The following is a 23,301-nucleotide window of genomic DNA, read 5'->3' as shown; positions in this document are numbered from 1 at the left end:
CTGGGTCCACATTAGATCAAGCAAATTCACAATCTGCTTTTAACATCTTGCAACATAATCTGGCTACTTTAAAATTGGTTCTAAACTCTAAAAAAACTAAAGTCATGACTTTCACTCAGGGAAAATCAACTAAAAACAATGTCCCAACCATTTGTACACTTTCTGGTACAGAAATTGAAGAAGTGTTACATTACAAGTACTTGGGCATTACCATTGATCAGTCACTGTCTTTTACATTGCATGTCCAGGATTTGGTTAAAAAACTGAAGTTGAAGTTAGGTTTTTTCTTTAGAATCAAGTCTTGTTTATCTTTTGAAGCAAAAAAACAACTTGTAAATGCAACATTCTTGTCTGTCTTGGACTATGGTGATATTTTATATATGCATTCAACCTCCCAGTGTCTTCATGCTTTGGACACAGTGTTTCATGGAGCCTTAAGATTCATCACAAACTTAAAATCTCTCACTCATCACTGTTTGCTGTATTCTCGGGTCGAGTGGTTCTCCCTCTCTGTTCGGCGTTGGATGCACTGGCATCTTTTTATTTATAAAGCAGTATTAGGACTTCTTCCTCCTTATCTGAACACTTATATCCTTCCGAGGTCAGCAGGGACATATCACCTGCGTTCACAGGATCTGTTCTTATTGACAGTCCCTAAAGCCTGCACTGACTTTGGCAAAAGGGCTTTTCATTTTGCAGCACCATCTGCATGGAATCAGCTTCAAAATGAACTACAGTTGAAGGAGTTGGTCTCACTTTATTCTTTTAAAGGCTTTTTAAAGGACCTTGCAGAAAGGCAGTCTGTCTGTCACTGTTTTTAAATTGATTTAGGACTCAGGTTTTTTATGATGATATTGTTGTTTGAATATGATGAGTGAAAGTGTGTCTATGTATTTACCTGTAAGTGTCTCTATGTCTATTTGAAACCGCGCTGCTGCCACTTGCCAGGACACTCTTGTAAAAGAGATTTTTAATCTCAAGGAGTTTTTTATCCTGGTTAAATAAAGGTTTGAATGAAAAAGCAAGCGTTTGCGAATCCTGTGTATTTTCAGTATTGCCAAAATTACCCACAAATAATGTTTGTTTTTTTTCTTCAGAAATTGAAGAACATAAGCTTACTAAGATCAATCAGATCCAAAAAGAAATACAAAACCTGTGCTAATTGAAAGAAAACAAGTTGACAAAAAAATGAATCCTATATTTGGTGATAATATAGAGTAATAAGAGATTTATAAGCATTTTTTTAGGCTGGTTATTATTATTATAACAAGGTGGGGGAAAAAATCCCCCCAAAAAAATCCCAGAAATTCTCAATTTTAGTTATAGCTGGGTGAGTAAAGTCTAATGCGATAACAGGAAAAAGAACATCTTCTCCGGGTCAAAATGATCCGAACACAACATGAGGGATAAACATGCAGATAGTGTCACTCAAAACTATGCTTTTGCATCTGCCTCAGTAATGGTGACTTTATTTGCAGTGTTTTATGCATAACCTAATAAAATAATTTTCCTTGTACTGTGTTTAATGTTTTCAGAAAAGCATCTGTAATAATGGATACAGAGGAGAACTCTCCTGCTAAAGAGAGGAGAGGAGAGGATGATGCACCATGTCCCAGCAGCGTGTCTATAAAGTCTACAAATTCAATGGATCCACCCTTACATTTCAAAAGTAGAGCTGAGACATCTGAACACATGTGAGATTCTTTTTCCAGTATTTGAGACACGAACCTGAAACATTAGATAGTGCAAAGAAACAAAACGATTGCTTTGTCTTCTCTCTGTATCTCTAGGAGAAAGAGAGGAGGGACAATTTTATGTTTTTATTACAAATGTTACTCCTGGTAGCTTTTTTATACACACACACACACACACACACACACACACACACACACACACACACGCATTAATTCTTCTGTTAAACCTTAGCTGTCTAAATCATCATTTATAGTCATATTTGTTTTTTAGGCGTTGTATTGTTGGCAAAGTAGATTTTATATAACATTATAGAGAAAGTTTAGTAAGCAACTTTTTTTGTAATTTTTGGCTTTTGTAAAGAAAAGGAGGGACCATTTGAAATAGATTTTTGAGGTTATCAACATTATGCCACTAGTACTGTTGTTTGAGCTTAACTGATTGAGCTGAACCCATAATACTTTATGACAATTTGGGTATTATACATACAATTGAGTGGATGTGTTTTGTCTATTACAAACATGCAATATTAGGTATAAATATATATACAACAGAATATTTTAGATACAATTATTACAACTGCTTTGGCTAATGCCAGGCACATGCACAGATAGACCTCAATTGGTGCTCAAGCATCTGCTCTTTAGGCCTTTTTGCAAATGTGTCCTCCTGAGGGCGCAGCTTTCACAATGAGATACAGTGACAGCAATACTGTTCGTTGCTCAGACTCGCTCTCCCAGTTTAAAACTAGATTAAAGACGCATCTCTTCAGCCAGGCATTCATATAATACTTTTAATCTTACAGTAAAATCCGACCTCTAGTTCATAAACGCCAGAGGAGAACTGGCCCCCGACTGAGCCTGGGTTCTCCCAAGGTTTTTTTTTTCTCCATTAGGTCACCTGATGGAGTTTTTTCGGTTCCTTGCCACTGTTGCCTTTGGCTTGCTCAGTTGGGGATATTTGGGGATATTTAATTTAATTAATCAATCATCAATACTATTGATCAGCATTACCAAACGTGGACGTTTTCCACTAGAAACAAACATTGATGTATTATTTTAATTTAATACTGTGAAGCTGCTTTGATACAATCTGTATTGTGAAAAGCGCTATATAAATAAACTTGACTTGGCTTGACTTTAATAAACAGTAACCTATTTAAGCATCAAGAACGGTAAAACATAAATGCTGTCGGCCAACATCGGTTAACAGCATGTAGGCTACAATGTTATCGTCTAAACGCCTATTAATAAAAATGACAGGAAAACACAACAAATCAAATCAAACACAACAAAGCTCTTAAAAGTGTTTCAAATCAATAAATGAACATTTCAAAAGTTTTTATTTTTGACAAATATTAAACTAGAGACAAAATTATGAATATGGTGGAGTTGAGATGCGAACTCAGAACGGTTGAAGCTGACTGTTATTGCGTTGACCACAGAGCTATCGTCTGAACGCTGTCTAGAGAATGAGCTTAATGTATTATGCTCATGCAAAGCCGCATTGATGGAGCCTAATATTTTTCTATTTCAATGTTTTATGTTGAAATGTTTTCATTATTTGTTAAAGAAAATTATGCTAATCAGAACAACCTACTAGTAAGCCTATTTAATTCTTAATAAAGAATGCTAAAACACAAATGCTGACGACTAACATCGGTTAGCAAGTGACAGCAACACAGTTAACGCACGCAAATCGAGCAGCATCCATGTGTTCTTGACCTGCCTTCATTAGTGACAGCCAGGTAACAATCATGTTTGCCATTAAGTTTCAACATTGTTTGCCATTGCTGTGAAATTAAAGGGGACCTATTATGCCCCTTTTCACAAGATGTAAAATAAGTCTCCAATGTCCCCAGAGTGTGTATGTGAAGTTTTAGCTCAAAATACCCAACAGAATTTTATTTACATTACGTTTAAATCATCATTTTTTGGGTCTGTGAAAAACGCACTGTTTTAGTGCTTCTCCTTTAATGCTAATGAGCTGCTGGTTCACGGCACAGGGGGCGGAGCCTAAGCAGCCGCGATCAGAGCCAGAACAGGGAAGATGATAATAATAAAACAGACAGTCACAGTAATGGTGTTCATTTCGACCATAAAAATGCCTACAGAGTCAGAGAATATATGCTGTATGGAGTTGGAACAGGTATAGTTTAGTTTAATTATGATTATAACCTATTTGGCATTGCTTGTATACACTATTAATGCAAGCCTGCTGTAGGACTCCGTCTGACGATCTGAATTGTCTGAATGATGACACAAAATATACTGATGAGTTTAATAAAGTTTACTGTATGTCACACAAAAGATGAAGCATCAGTTTTTCTTCAGAAAATCACTGTTAGAGCTGAGTAAACAGTATAAGAAGTGCATAAGTAACTTACATAAATTTCTGTAGAGTTGAGGGAGCATTTTCTTTGAAAACAAAATGAATCCACCTCGTCTTCAGTGGCTGGCAGATTTCAAGAGTAAATAAAGAGAGCTATGTGAATAAATACATCCAGCTACAACACCAACGCTTGGGAGATGCTTTGACGCTTCTCGTGAGTGCATTGCTGCAGCAATGGCTGATGTGTACAACTCGCAGTGAACTCGATCAGGGCGGGTCTAAGTTATAACGGCAGTGTCAGTGAACACTCGTGGGCGGGGCCTGTGGCTTTAGTGATGTCACTAAATCCACATTCTGAAAACAGGTCGTTTGGAGAGACTGCTTATGATTTATGGGGATTAAAAAAAAAGGAGTGAGTGGATTTTTATCACTGTAGGGTGGTTGTGTACACACACTGCCAACACACATTTATGTCCAAACACCATACAAAAGTGAATTTTGCATAATAGGTCCCCTTTAAATCACTATTAAAACATCTCAATAGAGCCAACCTAGTTTAGGATAAATACCTCCATTAAGCTTAACAAGCAAACTAGTCTGATGTGTAAAATAGCATCATGTGAGTTCGAAAATGCCAACAAAATGAATAAAAATGCCCCCAAAAATGAAGATGTGAAATGCCCCTGTATGAGTTCTTGTTATATTCATAATAGAGCATTGACCCCTGGAGCCAAGTGAGATTTTTGTCTATACAAATGATACATGCATAGATGTAGATACATTTACAATATATTTCCATGTGGCATGTCAGCATGGCATATACCTGAAAGAGCTACTTCTGTGTAACACTTGTGCAGAGAAGTGTAGATTAAATGCTGTAATTTCTTTCCTTTTTGATGTTTTTGCAGTGAGGAAAAGGATGTTACTGAAGAACTGCAGGATTCTTACCAAGCAGTGAGTGATGCCATGAAGACAGTCAAAACCGCTCACAAAACCAGAATGAAGAACAAGTATGAGCACTTATTTGAGGGAATCAATCTACAAGAGAATCAAACCCTCCTGGACAGGATCTACACAGAGCTCTACATTATAGAGGGAGATGCTAAAGGGGTGAATGAAGAACATGAGATTTTAAAGATGGAGAAAACACCCAGAACACAACTTTCACAAGATACTCCAATATACTGCAATGACATCTTTAAACCCTTACCTAAACCAGGATGTGAGGAGAAATACCACATCAAGACTGTTCTTACTAAAGGCAATGCTGGAATTGGAAAAACCGTCTCAGTGCAGAAGTTAATTCTGGACTGGGCCGAGGGAAAAGCCAATCAGGATGTAGATTTCATGTTTGTGCTTCAATTTCGAGAGCTGAACTTGATTAAAGATCATCAGTACAGTCTTCACAGTCTTCTGCTGGACTTTCATCCTGAACTTAAAGAACTGGACTCAAAGATTTATGACGAATGTAAAGTTGTGTTCATCTTTGATGGTCTGGATGAATGCAGAATTACACTGATGTTTTCTGATGATGAGAAAGTTTCTGATGTCGATGAGACTTCATCAGTGGGTGTGTTGATTTCAAACCTCATGAAAGGAGATCTGCTTCCCTCTGCTCACATCTGGATCACCTCCAGACCAGCAGCAGCCAATCAGATCCCCTCCAAATACATCAGCCGTGTGACAGAAATTCAGGGATTCAATGACCCTCAGAAGGAGGAATATTTCAAGAAGAGAATCATTGACAAGCATCAAGCCAGCATTATCATCTCACACATTAAAAAATCAAGAAGCCTCCACATCATGTGTCACATACCCGTCTTCTGCTGGATCACATCCACTGTGCTTCAAAACATCCTGAAACAAGATGCCAATGCAGAAATCCCTCAAACTCTGACTGAAATGTACATCCACTTCCTGCTGATTCAGATCAACACGAGGAATCAGAAGTATGAAGAGAGAGATCCAGAGAAACTGCAGTCCAACAGAGACATGATTTTGAAACTCGCTGAACTGGCTCACAAACAGCTGATGAAGGGCAATGTGATGTTCTATGAGGAGGACCTGATTGAGAGCGGCATAGACGTCACTGAAGCCTCAGTGTATTCTGGGATTTGCACTGAGATCTTTAAGGAGGAATCTGTGATTCATCAGAAGAAAGTCTACTGCTTCATACATCTGAGCTTTCAGGAGTTTCTGGCAGCTTTCTTTGAGTTTCACTCCCAGCAAAAGTCTTTGGACATGCGGCTCAAAGAGGTAATTGATGAATCATTGCAGGATGGACGCTTGGATCTTTTCCTGCGATTCTTGCTGGGCATCTCACTGGAGTCCAATCAGAGACTCTTACAGGATCTACTGAGACACACAGAGGACACCAGAGATATCATCAATAGAGTCTGTGATTCTTTCTGGGCATTTCTGCGATTCTTGCTGCACTTCCTACTGAAGCACTTTTCTGCCATCAATAGTGCCGCAAAGTATATTAAAGATAAAATTAAAGGTGATGAACAACTCTCAGCTGATAAATCCATCAATCTGTTCCTCTGTCTGCTGGAAGTGAATGATCAGACTTTCTACAGAGAGATTCAGGAGTTTGTGAAATCAGGCATGGACTCAGAGCAACTCTCTCCTGCTCACTGCTCAGCAATAGCCTACATCATTCAAATGTCAGATGAGCCGCTGGATGAACTGGACTCCAAGAAATTAAACGCATCAGAAGAAGGCAAAAGAAGACTGATACCAGCTGTGAGGAACTGCAGAAAAGCACTGTAAGCATTTTGTCATAAAGTGGCATATTTTAAAAATATTTTGTAATCACTGTGCCAGAGCAGTTTAGCAAGATTGGAAGAGAAGTCTAAACATAGAATGAGTTGTAATCTCAATATAATAACAGTTTATCTTCTAGCGATCATGATTTTTCATTGCCGGTTATGAATCTTTTTTGTACTGCTGATTTTTTTTTTCTCTGTTCAAGTAAATTTATTTGTTGTTTATTTTCTCTAGAACAGGCCAAACTGGCCTTAAACAAAAAATATCCATAGCCATTTGAAATTAGAGGCAACCACTGCATTAATCACAATCCAAACAAAGATGCTACACACATGCAGTATGAGCAGTTGTTTTTGATTTAAAGGGGTCATATGATGATTTTTCTTGTTTTCCTTTTTCTTTAGTGTGTTATGTAGCTGTTTGTGCATCTATCACATCTGCAAAGTTACAAAGTCTCCCACAAAAATATTTATTCCATCTAGAAGAAAAGGCAGATCCAGACCTAGCTAAAACACCTCGATCAAATTCTCCCTCACATACCCACGTCATTAGGTGGAAATATTTGCATAATGCCGCCCAAATGCATACACAAAGAAAGAAGGTGTGGCTTCAGTTATTGTAGTGCTGTGGCCGGCATGTTGTGAGACGGTGTGTTTTTATACGAAAGCAAAAGCAGCACTTTATTTGGCCTTCAGAAAGTGGACGCAATAAGAATCAGTGGTTAAGACTTATTTACAACACCAGAATAAACTTACGTGTGTGTGTGTGTGTGTGTGTGTGTGTGTGTGTGTGTGTGTGTGTGTGTGTGTGTGTGTGAATAAATGCGCTTATGAAGTCGAACTGCCTCAGACATGGATCTATACAAAATAATAGCTTTTTACTTTTATCTGGGCTTTCAACAAAAGGAAATTCTACAGGTGCCAATCTACCAACATAGCATTAGGCTACCATTATAGTTTTTGGAAAACAGCTTAATGAATGAATGAGGCATTTATATAGCGCTTTCATATGTCTACTGTAGGCCTACACTCAAAGCACTTTACAATCATATCAGGGAATCTCTGGTTATTATATCTGAGGAAATCACGGGATCCGGCCAAATGATTGGATACAGAATGATGCACTTAAAATGTATCCAGAACGTATTTACGGTGAAGAGGGAGACAGTCCGGTTACTGATAAATGTTCTCGACCCAGATGGTGTAGCCTTTAGACGAGCACGAAAACACGTCAAAAACACTGCCACATAAAGTTTGGACCAGATTGTGATACCTACTCCAGCGGAGTCTGTGTGCTCATCTATAGGCAACGCCATGGTAATGCATGTTGGTAGATTAGCACCTGTGAATTTCCTTTTGTTGAAAGCCCAGATAAAAGTAAAAAGCTACTATTTTGTGTAGATCCATGTCCGAGGCAGCTCGACTTCACAAGCGCATTTCTTTACACACACACACACACACACACACACACACACACACACACACACACACACACACACACACACACACACACACACACACACACACACACACACACACACACACACACACACACACACACACACACACACACACGTTTATTCTGGTGTTGTAAATAAATCTTAACCACTGCGCATTTCTTTATACACACACACACACACACGAATTGGAAACACGTGCTCCGCGCCAGTGGCTGTGCACCGTTATGAATGCACACACACGCAACTTCTACGGAAGACTGTATTCTCGTAATGTTTCGACTTTATTCTCGTAATGTTTCGACTTTGTTTTTTTGTTTTTGTTTTTTTAAACCATATGTGTTCTTTAGAGATTGTATATCTTTTTTGTATAAGAGTATTTGTATTGTATAAGAGCAGCAGGGACATATTTGCGTGCATTTTATTTTGTGATTTCACTGGAACAAATAGAAAGTCTCCATGACGGGACTGAACCGCAGGTCTGTGCTCAAGCCGCCGTCACTGATAACAGCGGCAAAGAGCACTCAGGATGATTTCAAAAGCAACACTTTTCTGCGCCAGATTGGCTCTTATTTAAAACAAACAAACAAAATTAATACTCTGCTACGGAAGCCCTGAACCGCAAGGTGAGAAAAAAAAATAAAGAAAACTTATCTCGTTATTTCGACTTAAGTCGTTATTTCGACATATCTCGTTATTTCGACATAATATCTCGTTATTTCGACTTAAGTCGTTTTTTCGACATCATATATCGTTATTTCGACTTAAGTCGTTATTTCGACATATCTCGTTATTTCGACATATCTCGTTATTTCGACTTAAGTCGTTATTTCGACATTAATATCTCGTTATTACGACATAAGTCGTTATTTCGACATAATATCTTGTTATTTCGACATAATATCTCGTTATTACGACATAAGTCGTTATTTCAACATAATATCTCGTTACTTCGACATAATATCTCGTTATTTCAACATAATATCTCGTTATTTCGACATAATATCTCGTTATTTCGACATAATATCTCGTTATTTCGACATAATAAGGGGACATTCTAATATGCATTAAGCTACATTTAGCGTTCTTATAATGAGTTTCTATGGGAGGAAAATGCTTAACGTCAAATTAAACGCTTTGCGTTCATATTCTGGACTTATCTGATTTTTGTAGTAGCCTATACTTTATTATGATTTTAGTATCATATTGATTAATAAATGCATGCACAATTATCCGTGAACTTGATACATGTTGCAGATATGTTTTAGGCTACTATCCACAAACAAATTGCTTTCAATTATGTGTGCAAAATTCAGAATTCAACGAATGCAGTGCAACAACAACAATAATAGTTAAATTAATATTAGTAGGCCTATTATTAATAATAATAATAATAATAGTCGCAGTAGTGCTAGGCTAAGGCAGTGCAAGCCAAGTCAAGTAAAACAGAGTTTCTTTGCGTTCATAGTCTGGACTTATCTGATTTTTTTGTAGTATACTTTATTATGATTTTAGTATCATATTGATTAAGAAATGCACGCACAATTATCATTGAACTTGATAAATGTTGCAGATATTTTAGGCTACCCATAAACAAATTGCTTTCAAATGTGCAAAATTCTGAATTCAACGAATGTGCAAACGAATTTGTACAAATAGAGACATTTTTGTGTATAAAAGACATTTTTGTTTTATTTTGTATTAGTGATTATAATTTGCGCGTCCATTTATTGACGTCTGAGTCGATCTCATTTGAGTGTATTCGGCAATTTGCTTAACGTGGAATAAAACGCGTATTGTCATGATTCTGCACTCGTGTCCGTGATTTTCTTTAGTCTTGAGGCAGAATCATGACAGACCCGTGTTTTGTGTGCAAGCACATGGCCTTTTGTTTGTGCCATGTGCTTGTGTTGTCTCGTTCTCTTGCCCCGCCCCCTTGTTATCTCATCTTGTAATTATTAGATTATTGCTTTACCTGTGTCACCTGTTCCTGATTAGTTTCTCCCTATTTTATCCCCTTGTGTTTGCTGTCCTGTGCTGGTTCATTGTTAATCACTGTGAGATCTGTTCCTGAGTAAGTCTGTTGAAGGTCCTGTTGAAAGTCTTGTCTAAGTAGTAGTATTGTTCCTGTTTCTGTTTTAGTCTAGTTTGCAAAGTGTTAGTCTAGTCTAGTCATCTCTTGTCTGTCTTGCCCTTGTTTTGCCCCCTCGTGGGTTTTGTTTTCTGGTTTTTGCTTAAATAAACCTTTTGTGTTGCACATATCGTCTGCGTTTGGGTTCTACCTCCAACCACCATAACAGAATGAACCAGCCAACATTGAACCCAGCAGACAGTGTGTCTCTTCTCAAGTGGCAGTCGGAGCTCCGGGAACAATGGTGGTTGTCCTCTCCACCTTCTGCCAAGCTTCCTGTGATCCCAGAGGGTCGCGTCCTGGCCGTTATTGCCCTTGGTGATAAGGCTAGTTCCACTTCTTCTCCTGAGGCCTCTTCTGTTCCCATTGTTCTCCGTGGTAAACGAGGGAGACGAGTTTCCTGGGATTCCCCGTCTGAGTCTTCCTCGACCGAGTCAGCGCTGCCCGAGAACGCCATCCCTGCTCCTGTTACGATTCCAGCTGAACATCTCCAACTGGTCGCTAGCCCAGCTACAGATTCGGCTTCGCGTTCAAGGAGAAAGAAGAGGAGAAAGGGAGCCTCTCGCTCTTCATCTCTAGCTGTCCCAAGCGCTGTTCCAGAGCCCGCTCCTGCAAGCGCTGTTCCAGAGCCCGCTCCTGCAAGCGCTGTTCCAGAGCCCGCTCCTGCAAGCGCTGTTCCAGAGCCCGCTCCTGCAAGCGCTGTTCCAGAGCCCGCCCCTGCAAGCGCTGTTCCAGAGCCCGCCACTGCAAGCGCTGTTCCAGAGCCCGCCACTGCAAGCGCTGTTCCAGAGCCCGCCACTGCAAACGCTGTTCCCGAGCCCGCAGTCGTGTGTGCTGTAGAGAGAGCAGCGGCCGATTCAGCTGCTGAAGCTGTCTTGCGGTCGGTTTCTGCTTCTCAGAAGATGCCTGTCCTCGTTGTTGCCGATGCATTGTCTCAATACTTAAAACGTCTTGTCCAGATCCTTGAAGTCCCCGCCATGTCTTGTCCTGAGTCTGTGAGCGCCGTACCCCAGTCAGCTGCCGAGAGCACCGTACCCCAGTCAGCTGCCGAGAGCGCCGTACCCCAGTCAGCTGCAGCCAGTGTTGGTCTGAGGCCAGCCACTCAGAGCGCTGTTCCTAAGTCAGCCACCGCTTGCACTGTTCCTGCTAATGTGTCCAGTCCTGTCCCAGCAGATGTGTCCAGTCCTGTCCCAGCAGATGTGTCCAGTCCTGTCCCAGCAGATGTGTCCAGTCCTGTCCCAGCAGATGTGTCCAGTCCTGTCCCAGCAGATGTGTCCAGTCCTGTCCCAGCAGATGTGTCCAGTCCTGTCCCAGCAGATGTGTCCAGTCCTGTCCCAGCAGATGTGTCCAGTCCTGTCCCAGCAGATGTGTCCAGTCCTGTCCCAGCAGATGTGTCCAGCCCTGTCCCAGCAGATGTGTCCAGCCCTGTCCCAGCAGACAGGAGGATGTCTGTGTCCAGCCCTGTCCCAGCAGACAGGAGGATGTCTGTGTCCAGCCCTGTCCCAGCAGACAGGAGGATGTCTGTGTCCAGCCCTGTCCCAGCAGACAGGAGGATGTCTGTGTCCAGCCCTGTCCCAACTAATGTGTCCAGCCCTGTCCCAGCTAATGTGTCCAGCCCCGTACCAGCTGTCACCCGACCTCTGTTTGTTTCCCCGGACACCCCTGTCACCACTTCACCCCGGTCTGTTTCTCCTAAGACTGCTCCTCGTGTGTCCCCACCCAAACCTGCCCGGACCCGTTGCCCGCAGCCCACACCCTCATCCCGAAGACCCAAGACCCCTGACCCGCCTGTTCACCCTGGACTGCCCCCCAAGGACTTTGTGTTACCCCCCAGTCCTCCCATCCACCCTGGACATTCCCCCATGAACTCTGTGTTGTCTCCACCTCCTCTGCCTTGTCTGTTGTTTTTGATTTTTCACCCCAACCCTGCAATTGTTTATTCATGTTTGCCGTTGTTAGTATTTGTCATGTTTTGTTGGTTCGTGTCTATGTCTCAGTCCGTCTTGTCCCGCGTTTGATGTTCCCTTGAGGAGCGTCTGGAAGCCGCTCCTTGAGGGAGGGGTTCTGTCATGATTCTGCACTCGTGTCCGTGATTTTCTTTAGTCTTGAGGCAGAATCATGACAGACCCGTGTTTTGTGTGCAAGCACATGGCCTTTTGTTTGTGCCATGTGCTTGTGTTGTCTCGTTCTCTTGCCCCGCCCCCTTGTTATCTCATCTTGTAATTATTAGATTATTGCTTTACCTGTGTCACCTGTTCCTGATTAGTTTCTCCCTATTTTATCCCCTTGTGTTTGCTGTCCTGTGCTGGTTCATTGTTAATCACTGTGAGATCTGTTCCTGAGTAAGTCTGTTGAAGGTCCTGTTGAAAGTCTTGTCTAAGTAGTAGTATTGTTCCTGTTTCTGTTTTAGTCTAGTTTGCAAAGTGTTAGTCTAGTCTAGTCATCTCTTGTCTGTCTTGCCCTTGTTTTGCCCCCTCGTGGGTTTTGTTTTCTGGTTTTTGCTTAAATAAACCTTTTGTGTTGCACATATCGTCTGCGTTTGGGTTCTACCTCCAACCACCATAACACGTATATTCTGAGCTCATCAGATTTTGTTGTACATATACTTTATTAGTATGATTATTTACTGTGTTTGGTCTGTTAGTAAATATGTTAAGGTTTGTATTCATTTCGATATGCCACTAGAGGGCAGAATAAGACCGGGAATTATAGAATGCATTGTAGTTATGTTGACCTACTGTTTTCATAACACTGGATATTCTACTAATTTATACTTTTCTAAAACGTTGCATATTAATGGCAATTAACTTTGGCAATTACACTAATAATAATAAAAATGATAACAGCCGCAGTAGTGGTATAAGGCAGTGCAAGCCAAGTCAAGTAAAACATAGTTTCTGATCTGGCCAATAATGACCAAGCACATGAAGCAAAATAGGCTATCTGCGATTGAGTTGTGTAAAGTTAACAAATAAACCAAATCTAATAGATAAACTATCAAGCTGGCTGAAAGAGCAATACTGACAACAAAACTAGCACAAAACTATGTGTAATTGCCAAATAAGTTATTTGCCATTAATATGCAACGTTTTAGAAAAGTATAAATTAGTAGAATATCCAGTGTTATGAAAACAGTAGGTCAACATAACTACAATGCATTCTATAATTCCCGGTCTTATTCTGCCCTCTAGTGGCATATCGAAATGAATACAAACCTTAAAGGAGAACTCCGGTCAATTTTAACATTGAGCTAATTTTTTGTACATTTGGAGTGCTGTCAATACAGAGAACAACGACAAAAATCGGTGTTGCCTACACCGAGTTATTCTATTTTTAAAATTTGCACCCTGTTGACTTCAATGGGGCAAGTACTAAACCTGCTTTTAGGCTCTTAACATCCTTGATGTGTCATTACAAGTGCACAGAAAATGTGAGTGATTCCTTCAGAGTGAACACGAGTGAATCTGACTGCAGTAGATGTTGAAAGAAATGTATAAAAATGATGTTATTTAAGCCAGCGCAAATACCTGTGTTTACATCCTGTTTTCGGGTGAAGTCCAAAGTAGTCGATTGCCGAGTTCACGCGCATAGGTTTAGTACCTATGATCACGCGCGTGAACTCGGCAATCGACTACTTTGGACTTCACCCGAAAACAGGATGTAAACACAGGTATTTGCGCTGGCTTAAAGTCCGCGTGAACCGGAAGTTGCAAACGACTTTTCTCCAGTGTTATGACGTATTTCCCAGTGAAACGGAATATTGAACAGAGGGCAGGGTTTTACTCTAGCGCTCCTCCTCTCCATCTCTGCTCATAACAGACTAACGGTTTGAGGGGAGTGGTTCAGCGTTTCCCAACCCAAGTCCTCAAACATACGTCATCAGGGAAGGTCCTCCAAAGCAGAGGGGAGGGGCATTTTCAGATTTTGATTAAAGATTACGAAGCCAAAATTTTTTTTGTGTGTGGATTGACTTGCATGGATGAATTGTTCACTACAAAACGATCAATTTAGGCAAACAAAGTAAATATGGTCAATTTTGATTTCATGTGGACTTTAAATAACATCATTTTTATACATTTCTTTCACATCTACTGCAGTCAGATTCACTCGTGTTCACTCTGAAGGAATCACTCACATTTTCTGTGCACTTGTAATGACACATCAAGGATGTTAAGAGGCTAAAAGCAGGTTTAGTACTTGCCCCATTGAAGTCAACACGGTGCAAATTTTAAAAATAGAATAACTCGGTGTAGGCAACACCGATTTTTGTTGATGTTCTCTGTATTGACAGCACTCCAAATGTACAAAAAAATGAGCTCAATGTTAAAATTGACCGGAGTTCTCCTTTAAGGTTTGTATTCATTTCGATATGCCACTAGAGGGCAGAATAAGACCGGGAATTATAGAATGCATTGTAGTTATGTTGACCTACTGTTTTCATAACACTGGATATTCTACTAATTTATACTTTTCTAAAACGTTGCATATTAATGGCAAATAACTTATTTGGCAATTACACATAGTTTTGTGCTAGTTTTGTTGTCAGTATTGCGCTTTCAGCCAGCTTGATAGTTTATCTATTAGATTTGGTTTATTTGTTAACTTTACACAACTCAATCGCAGATAGCCTATTTTGCTTCATGTGCTTGGTCATTATTGGCCAGATCAGAAACTATGTTTTACTTGACTTGGCTTGCACTGCCTTATACCACTACTGCGGCTGTTATCATTTTTATTATTATTAGTGTAATTGCCAAAGTTAATTGCCATTAATATGCAACGTTTTAGAAAAGTATAAATTAGTAGAATATCCAGTGTTATGAAAACAGTAGGTCAACATAACTACAATGCATTCTATAATTCCCGGTCTTATTCTGCCCTCTAGTGGCATATCGAAATGAATACAAACCTTAACATATTTACTAACAGACCAAACACAGTAAATAATCATACTAATAAAGTATATGTACAACAAAATCTGATGAGCTCAGAATATACGCGTTTTATTCCACGTTAAGCAAATTGCCAAATACACTCAAATGAGATCGACTCAGACGTCAATAAATGGACGCGCAAATTATAATCACTAATACAAAATAAAACAAAAATGTATTTTATACACAAAAATGTCTCTATTTGTACAAATTGCTGCACATTCGTTGAATTCAGAATTTTGCACATTTGAAAGCAATTTGTTTATGGGTAGCCTAAAATATCTGCAACATTTATCAAGTTCAAGGATAATTGTGTGTGCATTTCTTAATCAATATGATACTAAAATCATAATAAAGTATACTACAAAAAAATCAGATAAGTCCAGACTATGAACGCAAAGAAACTCTGTTTTACTTGACTTGGCTTGCACTGCCTTAGCCTAGCACTACTGCGACTATTATTATTATTATTATTAATAATACTAATATTAATTTAACTATTATTGTTGTTGTTGCACTGCATTCGTTGAATTCTGAATTTTGCACACATAATTGAAAGCAATTTGTTTGTGGATAGTAGCCTAAAAGATATCTGCAACATTTATCAAGTTCACGGATAATTGTGCGTGCATTTATTAATCAATATGATACTAAAATCATAATAAAGTATAGGCTACTACAAAAATCAGATAAGTCCAGAATATGAACGCAAAGCGTTTAATTTGACGTTAAGCATTTTCCTCCCATAGAAACTCATTATAAGAACGCTAAATGTAGCTTAATGCATATTAGAATGTCCCCTTATTATGTCGAAATAACGAGATATTATGTCGAAATAACGAGATATTATGTCGAAATAACGAGATATTATGTCGAAATAACGAGATATTATGTCGAAATTACGACTTAAGTCGAAATAACGACTTATTAAGTCGAAATAACGAGATTATGTCGAAATAACGACTTAAGTCGAAATAACGAGATAAGTTTTCTTTATTTTTTTTTCTCACCTTGCGGTTCAGGGCTTCCGTACTCTGCTATTCAACTAGAGATGTTTAATTTTTATAGATATATCTGTACTGCGAAATGTTTTGTAAGAAATTGTAGTCTGCCTCGACCCAGATTCCACTCCTAAATATATTTTAGAATGAGTTCATCCCCAAAATGGCTTAATTATCATAGAGAGTAAGGCAGTCAAGTTACAACTTACAGTTTCAAAAAGTCACTTTTTTTCCAATGTACGACTCGCATTGACGGGAATATCCGATCTTTCCTCTTACATGGCATGGCGCAAATGCACGTATCTGTAACGTGGACGCTGAGGCGGCATTAGAATCAATATGCGGAAGTTTATTGCAAATATCAAACAACAAACACGTGGAAACAGCCAGAGGGTCGATAACAGTAAAGCAGTCCGATCTTTCGACAATCCAAGGAATAATCCTAGAGACGTTAGTGAGAAACCAGGCAGAGAAGTCAAACCTTGAGATCAGTCCACACAAGCAAACAATCCAGAAAGGGAAATCCGTAAAATCAATGGTCAGAGAACTAGGCAGAATCATACACATGCAGACAATCAGAATATCAGGAAAAACGCTTGGTAAGGCAGGTTAAACTGGCAATACTTCGCGATGTGAAAGCACATGGTCACAGCTTAAGTAGTCCCAAACAGGAAGTGAATGTAGAAGCAGCAGAGGGAGTGCTCAGTCAGTACTTGGGTGATGGCTCCCTCTGCTGGCTTGGCATTACAGAACCCCTCCCTCTAGGAGCGACTCCTGGAGCTCGGCGAGGACGTCCCCGCGGTCGGGGTGCTGGACGGTCAGGTCTGGCTCGATGGAACTCCTCCGTGAGCGATGGATCCAGAATGTCTTTGGCGGCCACCCATGACCTCTCCTCAGGTCCATAGCCCTCCCAGTCCACCAGATATTGGAGCTGACCCCCTCTACGTCGAGAGTCCAGTAACTCTTTTACCTGGTAGGCGGGCATACCACCTACATCCAGGGGTGGCGGTGGTTCTGGGGTCATCTGGTCGGGGTCAGCCTCCGGGTGGACCGGTTTGAGAAGGGACACATGGAAAGAGGGAGAGATACGGTAGTTAGCAGGAAGTTCCAGCTGGTACGTTACCTCATTAATTCGTCTGAGAATTTTGAAAGGGCCTGCGTACCTTGGGCTGAGCTTCCTGCTGGGCAGCCGCAGCTTGATGTCCCTCGCAGAGAGCCAGACCCGCTGTCCAGGTTCGTAGGGAGGGTGTGGACGTCGGCGTCTGTTGGCCTTGATCTCCTGATTCCTTACAGCCCGTTGAAGAGGCACATGAGCACTGTCCCACACCCTCTCACTACATTTAATCCAGTCGTCAACTGCCGGAACCGAGGAAGGTTCACCCGACCACGGGAACATAGGGGGCTGATACCCCAGGACACACTGGAAGGGGGTGAGGCCTGTAGATGCATGAGTGAGTGAATTCTGGGCATATTTGGCCCAGGGAAGAAACTCTGACCACCTATGTTGTTCCCTACTACAATAGGTTCGTAGATAACGGCCAATCTCCTGGTTGAGTCTCTCCACCTGGCCGTTACTCTGAGGATGGTATCCAGACGTGAGGCTAACGTTAATATCCAATTGTTTGCAGAACGTTTACCAGACTTGTGAGGTGAATTGTGATCCTCTGTCGCTGACAATGTCCTCAGGTAAGCCATAGATGCGGAATACATGGTTGAAGAGAGCTAAAGCTGTTTCCATGGCTGTAGGTAATCCCTTTAATGGAATTAACCGGCATGACTTTGAGAACCTGTCAATGATGACTAGAATGGTTGTGAATCCGTCGGATGGTGGCAGGTCAGTGATGAAGTCAATAGAGAGATGAGACCATGGTCGTTGTGGGATGGGCAATGGTTGAAGTAGGCCTGAGGGTAATTCCTTGGGGGAATTGAGCACAGATCTGACTGGATTTGATGAAGATGGTTGCGTCTTTGGTCATTGAAGGCCACCAAAATGAGTTTTTTAACAGATGTAGGGTGCGTGATATACCTGGATGTCCTGAGCTGATGGATGTATGAACCCATTGGAGTACTTGGTGACGCATGTCTTGGGGTACATATTGTTTGTTTGGTGGGCATTGTGGTGGTGGCGGATCTTGTTCTTGTCTGCGTTGAATTTCTTCCATGATGTCCCATGAGACTGGAGCCAGAATGACAGTGGGTGGTAGAATGGTTTCGGGTTTGAAATCCTCTATAGGAGGGTCATGCTTACGGGAGAGTGCGTCTGCCTTACTGTTCTTGCTGCCTGGTCGATAAGTAACGGTGAAGTCAAAACGAGTGAAGAAGAGGGCCCATCGAGCCTGGCGAGGATTAAGTCTTTTTGCTCCCTTTATATACTCAAGGTTCTTGTGGTCGGTGATGACTTGGAACGGATAGCGAGCGCCCTCCAGCCAATGTCTCCACTCTTCAATGGCTGCTTTCATGGATAATAATTCTTTATTACCAACATCGTAGTTCTTTTCTGCACTCGTGAGTTTTCTGGAGTAAAATGCACATGGATGAAGCTTGCCTGGTTGTCCCTGACGTTGGGAGAGAACGGCTCCTATTCCGCAGTCTGATGCATCCACTTCCAAGACAAATGGCAGATCAGGATCAGGATGTTTCAGGATGGGAGCTGAGGTGAAACTTGACTTGAGGGTGGCAAAAGCATGTAGCAACAATGCCTCTGTTTAGGGAATTTATTAGCTCAAATGAGAGGAGATATTCATTAGATATGAATATTCATATGTTGCTTACATAAATTAAATTATTCCAAATAGGGAATAGGTCAAACCTCAACATATATTAACCCTCTGAGGTCGGCAAACGCGCCCGCGCGTTTTGCTGGATTTTCTTCACATTGTAGAACTATAAACTTAAATTACTCCGTCATTTATGGTCATACAGAAAAAAGAAATATAAAAAAAGAATCTGTGATATTTCTACTTTTGTATGTGTCCACTTACAATCAAATCAAAACATTGTGCTTTTGTAAAATAAAGAAAATAAACAGGGTGTGCGTTCTGCCTCTCCGTCGCGGTGAACTTTTTTTTCTTGAGCACGTCTATAAACTGAAACAAAACTCAGCGAATACTTGTCACACATTTATGAGCCATATACCTTTATAAACATTTAAGTGTGTACTTTTAAATGATCGGACTCAAACTGAAAACAAATATTCTCTGTTTAAGTAATTTGTATAAAACCAACAAGATGTCCAGCTTCTCAAACGCTTCCTAATTACTTTTAATTTGAACACGCCCACTTGCGCAAAAGAGATTCACATGCAAATCTCCACATGGAACGCGATCGCGCTCATTACCTCAAAAACAAAACACCAAAACACTTCACAAGTCTCTGCTTTTCGTCGAGTTTGAAAGGCGCACCGTGAGCTTACATTGGATTTAGGCTACCTCAGAAGAAGAAGAATGCGATTTGAAGACAAGAAATATGTAAGGTAAGAAATTCTTACATATTAGTTTGTTATTGTTGCATAAATTTCACATTACAGTTGAACTGTTGCTAGATATATGGTGAATATTATAATATTTAGACCCGTGTTTACTGTTACTGTGTTTGTGGATATCTGCTCAAACGTAGATATGTATATGGTAACCATAATGTTTTATATTTGAGCGCGATCGCGTTTGAATGTATCATATTTGATACATTCGAAAAGAAAAACGCACCAAACGGCTTCATGTTTTTTACTTTTATCTAATTTCATATCATCATAACGAATGGAAACATTTGAAGTAACATGATAATCAATATATTTTTCTCTAGCTTAGTTGTTATATTTTGGAAGATTTATAGGCTGCTATGGTTATTGTTAGTATTATTTTATGTGGCACTGCCCATAGCCTATGCCTACAAGGCACAACAAACCTGGTGTTCATTATATTATTGTTGGAAACATTTGTGTGTGTGTGTGTGTGTGTGTGTGTATTCTGTGAATTTTAAAAAGCAATTTTAACCAGAAAAATCTAAAATGTATTCCCAAAATCGTGCAGGCCTTTCTCTTGATATCAGTATGTTCACTTATTTTTTTTTTTCAGGGCCCAGATGCCACTGAGTCCTGCTGACTTCAACATTCACACGGGTCTCTGTACATGAACATGGTAAAGTGAAAATCAAACACCTTGGAAATGAAAGGTATGTACAATGTTTTTAGGAATGGCACAAAGGTCTCTGTCTTTGGATCATTGGTTATCTTTGGACTATGTTGTGTTGTAAATAAATCAAACAATCTAAAAGCCATTCTTTTTTAAATCTCCTCATTCTTTGTGCAAGGTTGCTCAGAATGATAGGGGCCTGATAGCTCCTAATAGGGCAGTTAGAGGAGGGTCTTTGTCTTTCTCAGGTGTGAAAAGCTTACATATTAATGAGCTTCCCATAAAGCTTTGTGGCACAAAACACGTCGTACAAATTTTAAATCAATATATTGTCTTATCTGAATGAGCAGTCAGGGTGATTTTCACATCGTTTTAGAGCAAATATTCTAGGCTACGTCATACAATTTTCAAAAGTCTTGTGAAGAAATAATCAGTATGGGTTTCATGACCTTATTTCAGTGAGAATTTTTTTTTGTATTTTCACAAACCACGCATAAATGTCATTATCTCAAAACTACAAACTTTTACATACATGCTGCTGATATATTATTGTAGCAGAGTTTGTGCTGAATACAGTGTAATTAGACTTTAGCCATGAAAATGTCACAAGTAACAGAAATAAGCACAAATGTCAGAGCATGTCAGAACACCTCCAGGGCCCAGAAAACAGCTCAGACCCCAGAGGGTTAATAATCCCACGATTACTCGTAGTAACATTAATAGAGGTAGGTAAGATTATATTTTAATCAGGGAAGTTTAAGTAGGAGTTAATGTTTATTGATCATGCAACCGTCTGGCCTGCATCCGGTAGCACGATCTCTGAACAGTAACTGGCCTATAACACTGGCAAAATCACCTTCTTTTGGCCACTAAGACGATGATTTTCGTGTTCTAAGCAATTTACAAATTGTGATATTAAAATCTGGTAGAGCTTTAGGTCAGATCACACTCTCAGGGACTTTAGCAATGGAACAACATGAGACAAATTCGATTCAGAAGATTATGGAATTTTTAATCAAGCAACTAAAGATTACATGTACTATTTCAATCACGCAGGAGTAAATATGCATAACAAACAAACAATATAAACGATCGCAAATAAGAAGTAAAACAAAATAAAATAAACAAAATTATGAGAGAGAGATAGAAAGAGAAAATGAGAGAGAGAAAGGGAGAGAGTTTTTGGTGTGTGTGTGAGATGGTAGCGTGTAAGAGGATGTGTGGGTTTGGGAGCACGTGGGTGTGTTTGTCTAGGAACGCGTGCGTGTGTGTGTGTGTGGGTGAGCGTGCGGGTGTGTGTGTGAGTGTAAGTGTGTGTGTGAAGAATGAGTGAGAGAATTAGAGGAAGGCAAAGGCATTCCTTCACAACGAGACCCCAACAGTTTCTAGCAATTCTTAGACAACTTAAACAGCATTTATTTCGGTTTGCGAATTTAAAATTGTACTTTACTTGTTCTGCCTATTGACCCTCGTTTGTGCGTCTGTTTGGACAAAAGGAGCCTGGAACACGTGGTCAGATGCGTCGTCAAGGCGGGGTTGTTGCGATGGTAACTCAGAGCGTGCGTCAACTTAGCCAAAGATGATTTAGTCTTAAGTTGGTTTCGTTGGTTTTTAAGAAAATTATCACACTGAGGTAAACTATCAAGAAAAGAAAGACTTAGAATAAAACGAAATAATAAAAGGAAAACGAAGGTTTCTTGGAGGAAGGAAGGAGGCGGGTCTCTCTCTCTCGGCGAACTGCCAAGAAGGGAGCGTGGTTCCGTGTTATGAAGGAAACCATGTCACGCCTCCTCAGTACCTACTCCAATCATTTGGGCGGATGTGTGTGGCGCCAAACTTTCTTTGTTCACTAAGTACACGCCCTCTGGAGCAACGTACTGGAGGGATAAACTTGGTTATAAAACATTGATAAACTGGTATTAATGAAAGAATGCATAATTTTATACGTTGAGTTAAGAATTCAATGCCGTTGGTTCTTCCTGAACACGATGATACCACGGACCGTGGTTCTGGCAGTTAATAACATGGAGTTACATGATTTTTCATAATAATAAGCATTTCATTCTTTGAGTATATCATAAAACTAAATTATAGCGGTCTGCTGTATAGGGACCATAACACACAACACAAATATATTTCAAAAATACATTGGCAAGGGTGATTTTTGACCACAATGTCCAGGTATGAGAGTGTCTCTGTGTGTGTGGTGGAGATGCCGAAAGTTCACAACCGCGTGCTGAACTTTTGCTCTCCGAGCCGCGGGGGAATTGCTATGTGTGTGCGTTTTTCCCGAATTGATGAAATTAACAGTCAGCACATGTTTGGACATCTGGTCAAACACTGTTCTCTTGTTTTGAAGTGTTAATCAGTGTTAAGAAATCCCGGGGGGGTTTTGCGAGATCGCCCGAGAGCATGGCGCCTCGCTGGTCAGCGGATCTCCACAGAGCAGTAAAACAGAATGTTTTGTTGATTCAGAAACAAGAGATCTGTGTCCCCAGATCGGCAATCAATGATTTATGCAAATGGTAGGCGCCAATCGGTCTTGCATGTCCTGAACGTCGGAGTCCAAGACAATAGAGGGGTTTGTAAATGAGGATTCCAGTGAGTTAATTAAATCACAGAGACTGGAGGGGGGTGTTGATCACGGGGTGATGTCAGTAATTTAATCATATAGAGACCTGACAATCTGATCATCTACTTTGCGTTACATTCCCCCCTTGATGAGTAGGCAGGGTGTCTGTGGGCCTTGTCGACTCATCACGGTAACAATGGTCAGATGGCAGGTCAGGGATGGGAGGAGGCTAGAAAGGGGTTGCTAAGACTGGGGCTTAGTTCGATGAGGTCTTCAGCCTTCTCC

The 23,301-nt window shown here is 40.4% G+C and overlaps 1 protein-coding gene across 1 annotated transcript in view; it reads left to right on the top strand.

The window, feature by feature from the left end:
- Positions 1 to 1,551: 1,551 nt before the first annotated feature.
- Positions 1,552 to 23,301, top strand: part of LOC307169583 (protein NLRC3-like) — a gene marked incomplete at both ends in the record, with an annotated part of 69,123 nt that continues 47,373 nt past the window's right edge. The window contains 2 exons of the mRNA XM_079890317.1: positions 1,552 to 1,694; positions 4,932 to 6,791. Coding sequence (XP_079746443.1) covers positions 1,552 to 1,694; positions 4,932 to 6,791 — 2,003 coding nt within the window. The remainder of the gene's footprint in view (positions 1,695 to 4,931; positions 6,792 to 23,301) is intronic.

The sequence above is a fragment of the Squalius cephalus genome (genome assembly GCF_949319135.1).
Source record: "Squalius cephalus genome assembly, chromosome: 13".
In the NCBI taxonomy this organism is placed as follows: domain Eukaryota; kingdom Metazoa; phylum Chordata; class Actinopteri; order Cypriniformes; family Leuciscidae; genus Squalius; species Squalius cephalus.
The sequence above is the reverse complement of the archived record's forward strand: the minus strand, read 5'-3'. Positions and strand labels throughout refer to the sequence as shown.